The 15000-nt window shown below is 39.6% G+C and overlaps 1 protein-coding gene across 1 annotated transcript in view; it reads left to right on the top strand.

Annotated features, from left to right (window-relative positions):
- The window catches only part of LOC143018498 (uncharacterized), a 207791-nt gene that overhangs the window by 183513 nt on the left and 9278 nt on the right, over nt 1-15000 (top strand). The window contains exons 3-5 of the mRNA XM_076173880.1: nt 11964-12150; nt 13240-13366; nt 13729-14188. Coding sequence (XP_076029995.1) covers nt 11964-12150; nt 13240-13366; nt 13729-14188 — 774 coding nt within the window. The remainder of the gene's footprint in view (nt 1-11963; nt 12151-13239; nt 13367-13728; nt 14189-15000) is intronic.

The raw sequence follows: 15000 nt of genomic DNA, 5'->3' as shown, positions 1-15000 counted from the left end.
GCAAGCCATCTTAAAGCAAAGTGAGCAAAAATTCCACGTCTTTTTCAAACATTAACAGTTGAAAAATCGCTGCTCTTATGTAATTATGAAAAGAGATTCTCTCTCACATGATAAGGCAGCCAAATACTGCTTACATTTACAAAGCACCTTTACAACACCACCATACACAAGCTACAACGTTCTGAGGTGATAAGCATCTCATAAAATCGGTGTTCATACAGCCATCATGGTCATAATGATAATCATCGGCTATTCTTGTCGATAAAATCAGGTGTGTATATAATCTATGTTTGAATAAAGACATCATCGAATGTACATATAACACATTCATGTTGTATACACGCCCACATTGTAGCATATATCAATAGAATCTGATAAGGTAGAAGTATAGCTCCCGTGTAATAACTACAACCAAAGATTCTATCTGCTTAGAACACACATGATAGCAATATGATACGAGGTCTATGCATCATCTATAGATACTAAACATGGTTTCTTTTTGTAACCTTTACACGCAACACAAACATTCTTGTTCGGCTTTAGATCCTTCTATTTCATTTTTTCATTGTCCATATACATTCCGTAGCTCTTCATACACTAGCTACACGCATAATCATCTTCATTTGCATTCACTACCGCCATGCTCAATTCAACCTTCCACTAGTCCTTCCCTTGCCCTTACCTACCTTCCAGCCAAACTGGACGTACCCTACGCCACCTGAGTTTGTGATCGAATCTTTCCCCAAGCTAATCATAACTTAGTCGTTCTCCTTAACCACACCCTTCTTCGTTCCCGCCCGGTACCTTCCCGAAGCTTTTTGTCAACACACGTAACTCCCGTCTCACTTGAATGTCACCTCCATTGTTCTTTCCCAGATCTCCTACCGTGCAAATCTTCTCCCAACCCACTTGCAAGTCCTTGAGCATCTTCCTATAAAAACGTTCCATATTTTTCTATAACCTAGCTCCCCCTATTTTAATGATAAATGGCTCCTAACCATCAAACCGTCTTTTGAATTATATTTGTGCGACATGACGTCATAACGTCTGAGGCCTCTGGCCAAACCCTTTGCTCCTTATTTAACACTCACCCTCCCTACCACTCCCTAACAAGTACGACAGGAACGGCAGCAACAAAGCGTCTACCCACTCCCTAACTCCCTCTCTCACCCTGAACACATGTACAGCCGCTTTCAAAAGTCTTTCAACCACCTTTTGGTATTTAGTATTTTGATGATGCTGAGTAGTTTATATATATTCCTTGTAACGTTTTCCTTACACCATAAAGTACTTTTGTTTAACAAAAACTTGTATAAAACACTGCAACAAAATCATATTATATAGTACTGTAGTAACCATTTCTTGTAAAAAAAAAAAAATCCAATATTTTTACCATTGGAATAGGAAAGTTAGTAAGCGGGGTCTTATAGATCGAAGAGGAAAATGTATAACAAATACATAAGATCCTAAATATATTTTCTATAATTACTGATGTTATCCTCATACGGAAAATACTAAACAGAAAGATACTTGAATCGGATCAATAAATATCATTTTCAGAAGGAGACACAAAGAGACACAAACGCGACCTTACGTCTAGCCAGCTTATCTTCCAAGCCCATCAACACCACCACTGGTTTAAGTGATGCGTTCACTTCAGCGACGAACAACCCCCCACGGTGATTCATTCCTGCGTTAGTTCGGTCTGTAAACTCTAGAGCCGAGAGGTACGCAGAGCAGGTGCATGGACGAGGCAGCGGAATACAAATTGGTTCTACAACGAAAGCAAAGGAATTGCAACGCTGTAGTAGGAAAGTTAGTTAGAGGGGGATCGTATATTTAAAATGAAAATGTATAATATAAATTCTTGGAGTGCTGTTGAATTACTGAACCATTTTTGTTCATCGTTAGGATTTTGTTTTGGCAAGTGTAAGACGATTTTATCCGTGAGGTAATCTATGTAAAATATATCTACAGTTGTCCCCTAAAATCTTTACCTCTCCTAAAAATAATTTGATTAATGCTGGGACTTTTTCTTTGGTTTAATTAAACGTGTCTGTATTTTTAGAGTAAAAGGAAAACGGGGTAGTGATACAGGGAAACGTTGGACAAAAATAGATTCGACCGCACATAAAGTAGATACGAGATTATCACATTTCTTGATAAGCGGACACCTGGTGAACTAAAAGTGCACTTCGTTCCCGATAAGAAGAGCTTATATCCCTGCAACAAACTTAAAAAGCAAAGAAAAGAAAAACAAAAGAGGAAGAAGGATCTACACGCAAAAGGAAGAAACGGGCGTAGAAAACGGAGCCCAATTGGTGCATGACAGTAAAACAACAAATTGAAGGCTTTTAGCCTAATAATGATTTAAGAAGCAGCTTGCAAGACGCCCTTCAAGGCCATAAGAACCCCATAAGGTCAGTTGCTAATGCAGAAGAGAAGGACCTACGTCGGAAGACGATACCACCCGTGCCTTGCCTTCACCTGTACTGTTACCAAAACAGAATGTCATAAGATTATCGGACATTAGCGAGATAAAAAGACAATGGTGCATTCCGGCAAGACAATGGGCTATTAATCTATCTACTAATTTCTTTTATGCATTTATTGACTGATCTGTCTGTTTATTTCTTTATTTACTTTACATTTATTTATTTATTTTATTTATTATTAAATTCCTTATTCATTTCTTCATTGTTTGTTTGTTTATTTATTTAATTTATCTAGTTATTCATTTACCTATCTATCTATCAGTTTGTTTATTCATCTATTTATCTATCTATTTATCTTTATAATAACTTATCTATTTCTCAATTCTATCTACTTGTTTATTCATTTATCTATTTATTTGTTTGCCTACTTATTTGTTTATTTATGCATAGATTTGTTTGTTTGTTTTTTTGTTTGCTGGCTTGTTTTCTTTTTGTTTGTTTATTTTTGTTAGTTAGTTAGTTAGTTAGTTTGTTAGTTAGTTAGTTAATTTGTTAGTTAGTTAGTTGGTTAGCTAGTTAGTTAGTTAGTTAGTTAGCTAGTTAGTTAGTTAGTTAGCTTGTTTGTTTGTTTGTTTGTTTGTTTGTTTGTTTGTTTGTTTGTTTGTTTGTTTGTTTGTTTGTTTGTTTGTTTGTTTGTTTGTTTGTTTGGTCATTTAATTACTTATTTACTAGTTTACTTATTTGTCTTTTTTCTGTTGCTTGTGTGAGAAGAAGGAAATTAAATTCAAAAAGTGAAGACGCAATAACTTTAGTGCGCACATGTGTGTGTGTGTGTGTGTGTGTGTGTGTGTGTGTGTGTGTGTGTGTGTGTGTGTGTGTGTGTGTGTGTGTGTGTGTGTGTGTGTGTGTGTGTGTGTGTGTGTGTGTGTGTGTGTGTGTGTGTGTGTGTGTGTGTGTGTGTGTGTGCGTGCGTGCAAGGGTGACAGAGAGAGAGAGCAAAAAAGAGGAGGAAAAAGAGGGAAAACAAGGTAGAGGGAAGAAGGATAGGAAATTAAAAAGAAGGATGGAAGGAAGGAAGGAGATAAGGAAAAAAGGAGGGAGGGGGGAAGGAAGGAAGGAAGGAGATAAGGAAAAAGGGGGGAAGGGGGAAGGAAGGAAGGAAGGAAGGAGATAAGGAAAAAAGGGGGAGGTGGAAGGAAGAAAGGAAGGGAGGAAGTAAGGAAGAAAGACAGGAAGGAAGGAAGGAAGATAGAAAGTAAGGAAAAAAGGGTGAAGTAGGAAGGAGAAAGAGGAAGTAGGAAAGGAAGTAGGAAGAAGGGAGGGAAGGAGGAAGAAAGGCAAGTGAAAAGGAAGGAAGGAAGGAAGGAAGGAAGGAAGAAAGGAAGGGAACGTGGAAAGGAGTTGGTGATGAGGAAGAAATTTATTTTGGTAATCGGCAGAAGAATTGATTGAGTCCAGAGGAATTGATGACGATGAAAACGGGAGGAGCGGCGATAAAATGGAGTAAAGGTGGAGGTGGAGAAATTGGAGTAAAGGTGGAGATAGAGAAGGTGGAGTAAAGGTGGAGGTGATCCAAGAGATTGTTTGGGCAAACAGGGTCAGCAAGGTGGAGGGCCGATATCGGAGCAGACGTGCGGAAGACATTTGGTGGAGGGGAAGGAGAAGAAGGGGGAGAAAGAAGAGAGACTGAAAGTGGATAGAAGGAGAAAGAGGAGGAGGAGGAGGAGGAGGAGGAGGAGGAGGAGGAGGAGGAGGGGGAGAAGGAGTACGACGGGGATACTGTGGTGGAGAAGTAGTAGGAGGAGGAGAAAGGAGAAGAAGGAGGAGAAGGAGGAAGAGGAGGAGGAGGAGTAGGAAGAGGAGAAGGAGATGGAGGAGAAGAAGGAGGAAGAGGAGGAGGAGGAAGAGGAGAAGGAGAAGGAGGAAAAGAAGGAGGAGGAAGAGGAGGAGAAGAGGTGGAATAAGAGGACGAGGAGGAGGAAGAGGTGGAATAAGAGGAGGAGGAGGAAGAGGAGAAGGATAAGGAGGAGGAAGAGGAGGAGGAGAAGGAAGAGGTAGAATAAGAGGAGGAGGAAGAGGAGAAGAAGAAGGAGGAGAAGAAGGAGGAGGAAAAGGAAGAGGGGAGGAGGAGGAGAAGGAGGAGGAGGAGGAAGAGGAGGAGAAGAAGGAGGAGGAAGAGGAGGAGGAGGAGGAAGAGGAGGAGAAGAAGGAGGAGGAAGAGGAGGAGGAGGAGGAAGAGGTGGAATAAGAGGAGGAGGAGGAGGAGGATAAGAAGGAGAAGGGGAAGAAGAGGAAGAGGAAGAGGAGGAGGAGAAGGAAGAGGAGAAGGAGGAGGAGGAGGAAGAGGAGAAGAAGAAGGAGGAGAAGAAGGAGGAGGAAGAGGAGAAGGAGGAGGAGGAGGAAGAGGAGAAGAAGGAGGAGAAGAAGGAGGAGGAAGAGGAGGAGGAGGAGGAGGAGGAAGAGGTGGAATAAGAGGAGGAGGAGGAGGAGGAAAAGGAAGAGGGGAGGAGGAGGAGGAGAAAGAGGAGGAGGAGGAGAAGGAAGATGAGGAGGAGGAGGAGGTGGCATTGCGTCGAGTACCCGATCAAGTTCAAGGTCGCCAAAAACCTCCTCGCCCTTCCACCATCTGCCCACGCGCACGAATCCACCTGACTTTACACACCAGCTGTCGTTTCAGCAGCTGGTTCTTGTACCTTTTTCTAGGCCTAAGAGCCCCTGAGCACCGTCTGGCCCCAACAAGAGCCCGTGCCACCTGTCACTGGTACTGTGACTAGGCTTGGAATGCTTTGTCCATCTGGGAACCAGCTGACCTTGCCCTCTTTGGACTTCTTCTTGTTAACCTTGTACAAAGAGAGATTTCGCCTCTTGCACGGAATGAGCATTTTCGCGTCGTTCTATCCTTATACAGAATTTTTATACTTTTATTCGTTTGGGGGGACTTGTTCTTGGATACACACACACACACACACACACACACACGTATATATATATATATATATATGTATATATATATATATATATACATATATATATGTATATATATATATATATATATGACGCCGAGTGGGTTAGGGCATCGTTACTTGCGGTGAAGGTCGAGAGGATAGTGGTTTGAGCCCTGCCACCGATGAAGTTGGACCAAGGGCATAGTTAATTAAATTCCACGCTACAGTGTACTCTGTTGTTAAATCATATATATATATATATGTATTTATATATATATATATATATATATATATATATATATATGTGAAGACATCCTGACAGGTTGTAAGAGGAGTAGAGGGAAACACAAGTAGAACAGGAGTTTATTCCTTGACTAGTTTCGCACAGTGATGCTTCTTTCTGAAGAAGCATCACTGTGCGAAACTAGTCAAGGAATAAACTCCTGTTCTACTTGTGTGTTTCCCTCTACTCCTCCTATATATATATATATATATACATATATATATTTATATATATATATATACATATATTTATATATATATATATATATATATATTGTTGTAAAGTTAGAGGCTGGACTTCCAATCTTTTTATTTCTCCTAGAAATCTTATGTTGCAAGATGATTTAAACATTGTGCTCATCCTTTCTCTCACTTTGAATTATCATTGTAGTAGATTACGGGAATAAGTCTGACAAGACCGAATATTCTTATTCAGCTTCTATTCACTTGCCAGGCGAACAACCAATTTTGTAGCGAGAGTCGATTTCTTATTGTTTACATTGTGAGCGTCTGCAAAAGATAACAGTAGAATCTTGAAATATGAGGGAATTTTTCATCACTGAGAGAATTTTTTTTATTATAAAATTATTCCAGTGTAATAAAATGTATTCAAAAGTACTCTATTTTCAAAATGTTACAACAAATCACAAGGAATTACAGTGACATGACATGCCGACAGAAGACGTTTCAGTCCAGAAGTCAGGGTACAGAATGATAAATAAATAAACAAATAGAAAAAGACAAATGAATAAGTGAGGACATAAATCTAACAACAAACATCCCCCACCCCAACTCCATCTTAAGTATTAACTCTTGACTCGGTTTCTAAGCACGCGTACCAACTGTTCTAAGCAAGCTTACCAACATTACAGATCTACCACTGAAACTACAGAATTCCCCAAGTTTTAATCTTGCTGTCTACCTTTAGTACTTGGTCCATCCTGTCTACTAGACTTCTCCCGATTTGATTTATGTCCCAGTCCTTCCCACACCGATGTGAAGGGTGGATCAAAGATTGTAGGTATCATTAACTTCTCGTTTTTCGGTTGCATAGAGCTATTACCTGTGTTTCAAGGCGCCGATGCACTTCCATCATAATTTACTCGTCTTTGACTTCGCGTTTCATATTCATCAACATCTTCCACTGCGCTTCTTGTTCTGTCTTTCCTCTTCACAAGAGTTTATTTATCATAAAGACTATATTTACACTACACCTATTTGGATTTTGTTTCTATCACCACAGTATTTTGAGTAATATAAATATTTGAACCCAACATTGACAGTTACGAAAAATAGATCTAGTATATTTTGTCTTAGAAGACTGGAAGTCTTTTTTCCTGGCATTTTTTCATACTTGGAATCTAAAAAAAATGCAAGACACCTTTACGTGTTTGATTTTAAATCAATACATTCTCCTTATCCTATTTTTGTGTTTTGTGTTTTTTCACTCTTCAAAGTTTGTAGATTTTTTTTTCTAATCTCATGATATCGTTACCTTTTAGCACAAAATTTCCATCTGATTTAAAATCTTGGTTGCCATTTCTTACTTTTAGCTAGTGACTCCCTAAACAAATATTTGCAGTCAAATTCAAGGTTGTTTTACATTATGTAATAGAGCCATCTAGTCATAATAGAGCAATTTTTTTGAAAATAAATAATTACTACGTTCGTAGCCAGATGTGAAATCTTACTCTGTTATTAGGAAGAAAATATTTGACGCTCAAGAAAAACCGTTTTCGTTCGTCGATGGTCCGTCCGCCATTTCTCTTCTCTACCTTCACAAACTTTGCTTCTTGATTCATGGTCTGTCTTCTCTGGACAGATCTCTTCTGATCTTGATTAATTTATAGATATAAGTTCCACTCATTTTCTACTCTCTCAACCACCTGGTTCTACTTAAAACTTGACTTTGTCGGATGTATTGTCTTTTTCACCTTTGACTTGTTTCTGGTCTGTTCCTAATTCACTTCTATTACATTCAAAAGATAATAAGCTTTTTAATATAACAGAAGTGAATTAGTATTTCCTATACTATATCATATCATTAGCACTATTTTTCCTTTTATATCTAAATAGAAGTATAACATCTGATTAATTCTTACTTAAACTTCTTATGAATTGTTTCCATGTCTTTTTTCAGTGGGTTGGCTATCATTTTCTGTTGTGTAATATCCCATTTTCTCTAATTATCTGACTTTTATTTTTTCTCAAGATGGATTTATACTTTATTTGTTTTTTTTTCGCCCTTCAGCTACTGTAAATATCCCTCAGCTGAATAAAATCGCTTAACAACAGCTAGGAAACGAATTATGAGTAACTTTTGACAAAAAACGTAATTGAGATGCGTGATTGGCGGATGTTTCCCTCAGTTGAATAAAATCAACTGCCGACAGACAGAATCGTATTTCTCAGTTGACATCGACAATAAAAAAATATATGATTTTATTCAATACATCAGTTAGATCAATTATTCTATTCTCACAAGCTTTTATAGACTCGTTTTCTAATCCGTTTTCTCTATTCTATTCGGCTTCTTTGAAGTTTCAAAGGCTTTAACAAGGGTGACGCAAACAAGGTCATCATATTAAGACAACAGGCCAGGACTTGCAGTAATGGATTTAAACTGGACAATTTTATATTTAATAAGGAAATAAGCAAGAATTAGTTTACACATAGAGTGGTTAACGAATAGAATAGTCTTAGTAGCCATGTAGTGAAACTATCAGTTGTTTTAAGAGAAGCTTAGATAACTTTATAGATAGGGATGACATGTGGTAATGGACATGGAACTGCCTAGTGTAGGCTTCATGGTCTCTTGCAGTCGCCTTCATTCTTATGTTCTTATGTTCACAATCACATCTACCAATATTCTAAACGCATCCTTATCTTCAGAAACTCATCAATCCCTCCTGTTTTTCTCCGTCCACTATTATATTGGAACGTCTGTATATATTTCAAAATTCATTTTCCTGGCGGGGTATGGGGTGAGTGGGTATGGAGGTGGATTTTGGCGGGAAAATGTAAGAATATTTTCCGGGAAGTTTTTCAAATATCTGCTTCTGTCAGAAAAACCATTATTTATCTGAGACCTTTGGAAAATTTGGTAATTATCTTCAGAACACTCCATCTCACATTTTATCATTATATTTCCTGGTTTGCCCCTCTTGTGTATGTGTGTGGAAATTACGACGTGATTGGCAATCGCCCACGAATCTATCAAGAGATATATCATGCAAACACGGAGCCTCTCATAGTATTTCTTTTGATAGGTACTTAGGCGTTTCTATGAATACGTAAGTGTATTTTTACACATCGACGATGAGGGTAGAATGGTAAAACAATAATGAAAGTTATCGTTTTGATCCATGAAGAAGTTGTATGGAAAAGAGAGAAGAATTCACACAATATCGTCCATGCGTTTATTCATGTGATTTTTATGAGCCCTCATACAATTTAATTCATCTTAAAGCAACAAAAATTAAAAAAGAATATGTAACTATTTCAAGTGACTACATATGCGGTAAGTTTGCGCTTTTGTGTACTAGATATTAACCAGAAATGGTTCGTCTTGTTCTGAGAGGGAATGGAGTTACTGTGTTGTGTATACGTTCTTCCTGGCAAGCTAAACCCAACAATATATCATATAGAGTAACTGTTCACATCGAAACCAGAATTTAAAAAAAAAATCTTGAGAGCTTCTGCACTTTTAAGAATATTTTTCTCAGAAGAATAAAATCGTGTCTATCTATAGACGAAATAAATTCATAACACGAAGACGTTTGCAAATGCATCTTGTCGACAATAACCAAATGCTTCTGGACCTGACGCGTGCAAATGGCTTCGTCGAGGTACAGTTATGAGCAAAAGTGTTAATCCACGCTTCAGTTTATGAACGTCAATATGATTCTTTTTATTTTATTTTTTATTGAGTACGTAAAATATTTTCTTATATATTAAAATGGGAATTGTCGACAAGTCTATCGAAATAAACAACAAATGTGAGGACGGAGCCTTTATTGTATTTGTACGACGTTTCGCTTGTCACAGCTTTTTCAAGTAACCTACATGCACAATGTAGTATTTACCTTACATTCAGGTTATTTTCTTGAATAGATAATATGTACATATATATATATATATATATATATATATATATATATATATATATATATATATATATATTAGTTTGAATTTTGTATCATGGAAAAAAATTGTGTGGGTCAAATCTTTTGCTCGTACATGTTAATACTTTAGCCAACCTTGACGAGTTTACTCGTTTATTTGTTTGTTTGTTTTGGTGCCGTCAGGCAATTTTATTCAGCCGAGTGATATTCCCTCCCTTTCGGGGATGAGTCTTCCATCAGCTGATTAAAATTGTCTGGCGGTAGTTAAAATAATATGTAATACATAATATATGAGCGAGTCTTTCAAAGCTGATTCAGGAGAGTTTTAGGGTTAGCGGTCTCTCTCTCTCTCTCTCTCTCTCTCTCTCTCTCTCTCTCTCTCTCTCTCTCTCTCTCTCTCTCTCTCTCTCTCTCTCTCTCTCTCTCCCTATCTATCTGTCTCTATCTCTATTTGTGTGTGTGTTTGTTTGTTTACTCGTTTGTTTGTCTGTCTGTCTGTTTGTATGTGTGTGTGTCTGTGTGTGTATGTCTGTGTACGTTTTTTACACATGTATGCACATATTCATGCCTGTGTTCACGTGTGTGTGTATGTGTATACGCCATATACGCATCCGCACACGTATGTGCGAATGTGTCCATAAGTGCATATGAGTAAGATGGTCTACATATACAAGATCCCCTTCACTACTGAAGTTTATACGTTAAGCCAAGGACGCTTGGACCACACCCTATCCTCACCTTATCCTCCAGGATGGCATCAACACCCTTGCAGCCGCCGACCACAGCAACAGGCCAGCCGTCCCCGACAAGCTACCTTCCCCCCAGCTTCCCCTCCCCTTCCCTCCTGCCCTTGCCTTCCCGAAGTACGCCCTTCCCGCTTCTCTCCAGATCGTATCACAATGGGATTTACAATGGCTTGCAGTCGCAAAGCCTTCCGACAGGCGACCCGTCCCGAACTCAAGTTTCGAAGTCCTGTTACATCTGAATTTTTTCTGGAACCCACGTCGTTCTTCGTTGAATGGACTCCCGAAATCTGTTGATTAATTTGAGTAATAAATCGGCCAAAGTGCGTATGCACCCGGAGCAAAAGTATGACTACTTCGCGCGAAGTCACACGAACTGATTGTCGAACTTTGTGTGTACCGAAGTTCGATGAAACTTGGGAGTCCATTTGTCTGCGGCGCTGCCTTTAGGGACCTCAGAAGCAGCTAGACTCCTTCACAAAATAACACTAATAATTAATCTAAGGCTAAAATCTTTAACATCAAGGTCGAGGTATTATTTGCAATAGCACGTACAGTGCGTGTTCCTCTTCTGTAGCTAAATATATTTGGGGTTTGCTAGACTAGAATCTAGAAAGATTGCCGTCACAGTGAAGAATCTTTCTCCTCTTGGACCGACAATCTAGATTATGGATCTTATTGCAACAAATTCCTGAGATTTCATTCAGGTGATGGTTGCGCCTTCGGCATGAACATAACCTTGAAGGATTCAAACTTCATCAATACAGGGCCTCTGGCTCCCTGATTTAGGCATATCGAAAGAATGAGTAAAGACTAACAAAAAGAGTATGGAAGACAGAGGTGGATGGAATGAGCTTGAGAAGAGGACCGAGAAGGGGATGAAAGGATGGGGGTGAGGAGGGCTTTGGGTAGAAGGGAAATGTCTGTTGAGCAGGAAAGGGAGAGGGCAAGAGGTAGATGTGAGTGAAGAGTGGTTGGAAATGGATGACAAATTGACGCCCCCGAAGTTATTTATTTTTGTCTATTCTTTATTTGTCTTGAATGGACAAGAAGAGGTGTTCGCCATGCAATGAAGCAGTGGGGGTAAACCAGCCTCAGCGCTGTTTCTAACCCGGACAGTGACCGGGGGACAGGGATGGTCCTGTCAAGGTGATATGGGTTATCATAGAATTGTCACTATTACCAGTGTCCTCTCTTCTCGTTTTCTATGACCCGATTCCTAACACCTGTTCTTCCTGTTCCCGCCAGTAGCGCCCTTGAGATACTTATTTTCACTAACGCCAGGTAATTTCATTCACACGTGAAGTCGCGTTGCTTTAATGAACCAACTACCAACTCTAGTATCACTAATCCTTAAATCCCATATTTCCCATTTTCTATGACCCATTTTCTATGACCCATTTTCTAACATTCTCTCTTCTTCTCCCCCTACAGTGGCCCTGTGGCATGGGCTGAGACTAGGATCCTCTTCAGGACCCTCCTTGTGGCCCCTTATCCCTGTGGGCCTAGTTCCCTCAGGACCCCAGCAGCCTCGGCAGGATCTCACGCCGCAGGATCTCGGCGAGGAAAGCCCTGAAGGATACCAGAATCCTGTGGAAACCTTGTGCATCACTGCAAACAAGTGAGTTGTGGGTGTTTACTGATAGGGAAAGAAAAAAAATGAAGAGGGAAAATGTCAGGATTAGAGAAAGTTTAATTAAGACTCTGTGTGTTGATGTATAATTAATTCTGTCTTTATTTCCGTGTGAGTGTGTGTGTGTGTGTGTGTGTGTGTGTGTGTGTGTGTGTGTGTGTGTGTGTGTGTGTGTGTGTGTGTGTGTGTGTGTGTAGATAAATGTCATTGGATACTGATCTGCTTTTGATGGCAAAACGTGACCCTCCCACGAGATGGGGACAGTAGCGAGAACTGCTCACTCCTTCCTGGAGAGAGAGAGAGAGAGAGAGAGAGAGAGAAACGAAGGAAGGAGGTACCGTCCACATCTATGGTAGTAATTCACGAATGTTCACCAATAACACAATTCCAAGTTATTTAATCGAAAGTTCAAAGTCGTAGTACCAAGAGGACACCTGAACCCATCGTCAGTGACATCATCTGACGCCATGAGGACTGGCTTTCATAGACTTACAGAAGGCTTGCACTCGAGTGCCCCGAAGAAATCAATGGGTTATCCCGGCTGGTCCTCACTGCTGTATACTACCTAAACTGATGAGGAACACTATAGAAGCACGCAATACTTGTCAAATATAGTGTCCTAGTTTGGAAAAAGGAGTTCTGGTTTAATGTTATGTCATGAGTGAGACAAGGAAGTGCTATGCCATCCTTCGTTTTTGTGCTCTTTATGGTTTCATTTATCCGAGAAGGAGAAGAGGGGAGATTTAAAAAGGGGGTGGGGTGAAATAAATAGTTCATAAAGTTGCAAAGAAAAAAATGGACCTTATTCTTGAACTCAAAGCTAAAGCAACCCAAAGAAAAAAAGACCTTAGACGGCGGGAGGAAGAAATAAAATGAGGGTGGAGGTGAATCCAATACTTCATGAAGTTGCAAAGAAAACGGACTTTAATCTTGAGCACAAATCTAAAGCATTTATTTATTCATTTATCTTTATTTATTTATTTGTTTATTTATCTATTTACTTATGTATTTATCTATTCATTTATTTATTTATTTATTATTTTTTTAAGATCTCTAATAAGTCTTCTACTTCTCCAGGAGGCAGGGTCGGTGTATGTTTCTCAAGGACTGTCAGCCACTCTTCCGTTTGCCCTCGGTTGAACCCGATGAATCTTGGCTCTTTGGCATCCACGGATCATGTCCTCTCAACTACAAGGGCGCACAGGTACGTACAAAAAAATGCAAACAAGAAAATAAATCAACAAATAGATCAATTAACTAATAAAAAACAAATTGATTAACTTCTGTCCATCAGATACCCTGGAAATTAACATCTGACCCATGCCCCCTGGAAATTAACTTTTTGGTATTTAACTTCTGACATCTAGAAATTCTGGAAATTAACTTTTGCCCTCCAGATCACTGGAAACCTTTGCTTCTACTTTTCCAGACCCCACTGGAAATTAAATTTCGCTCACCAAGCCCCCTGGAAATTAACTTTTGTTCCTCCCTCCTATACGCCATGAAAAATTAACCTCTGGTCCTCGAACCGATTGGAAATTAACTTATGCTCCCTAAATCCCACAGGTCTTCGGCGTGTGTTGCCTCAAGGACTCCCCCGACACAGTGTTGACAGTCGAAGAACAATCTGCTCCGCCAGAACCCGTCGAAGACTCCCAGCAGCTCCTGAGGTTTGCAGACGACATACCGGGCCTCATGGATCGCGCCCACGTCCAAGCCCGGCCTGCCACTGACAACACAGATGACCCCACCGTCAGATACCCGACCAATTACCCAACGTTTCCTCCCCACCCGACCCACCCACCCCTCCCTACCCATCCTCCCTCACACACTAACCAGCCCTGGTGGGTAACAGGGACTACGACAAGGAGGCCTTCCACTAGACCCTCAACTGCATGGCCCCCACGACCATCGCATCCCCCTACGACCCATGCCCCGACGACTTCCCAGGTCCCTTGGTGGATGACCACGACTACTAGACGACCAACAACAGTAACAACAACAACAACTTCGACGACCCCTCAGAGTGAGTATGATGTACGACTATTTGAAGAACGAGCTGAGAACTTCTGCAGGTTTCCGTAAAGGGACCCCAAGGGTAAAATAAGTATTAATTAAAAGTACTAAAGCAAATGAATTTATATTATGTCAGTCTAAAACAAGATGGCCTAGAAAGATATCCAGAGAACTCTTCCTCGATATTGAAAACACGGAAGTTATGATTGTCACTAGGAGAAATATCGATGGTATCATTATTGTTATATTTAGGGTCCCTTCACTTACTCAGAGCTGAGGGTCCCTTGAGACCTTAAGACAGTGGTTCCCAAACTGTGGGTAAATTACCCCCGGGGGGGGGAGATAACAAATTTCGGGGGTAATGGAGGGCTGAAAAAAAAATAAAAAAAAAATAGAATAAAATCAAATCAAGAAAACATCATGGTTACCCGGCATTAGGATTAAGGTTAACTTAGTACGTATAATTGTAAAACTGAAAAAAAAAGGTTGGGAACCACTGCCTTAAGATGTTCCGTAAAGCATTGGATTCCCAGAGTTCGATTTTTTTTTTTAATCAATGTAGCGGTTATATTGCCACATTACAAACTGATCTCAATGAAATACAAAATATTCCCGTGGGAAAAAATTAAGCCAAACTGTTTAGCATTAGCACTGTTCTAGTCGTTTACAAAAATAAACAGATAAACAAATGAATGAATAAATAGATAAATTGACATATCAATAGATAAATAAACAAATAAGCATATTAAGAAATAGATAAAAGAAATAGACAAATAAGTAGATAAGTAGGTAAATAGATGAGTAGATAAATGAATGAATGAA

The sequence above is a fragment of the Oratosquilla oratoria genome, chromosome 35, assembly GCF_046742065.1.
Source record: "Oratosquilla oratoria isolate Oo_2021 chromosome 35, ASM4674206v1, whole genome shotgun sequence".
Taxonomy (NCBI): Eukaryota; Metazoa; Arthropoda; class Malacostraca; order Stomatopoda; family Squillidae; genus Oratosquilla; species Oratosquilla oratoria.
This window is presented reverse-complemented; position numbering and strand designations above follow the sequence as displayed.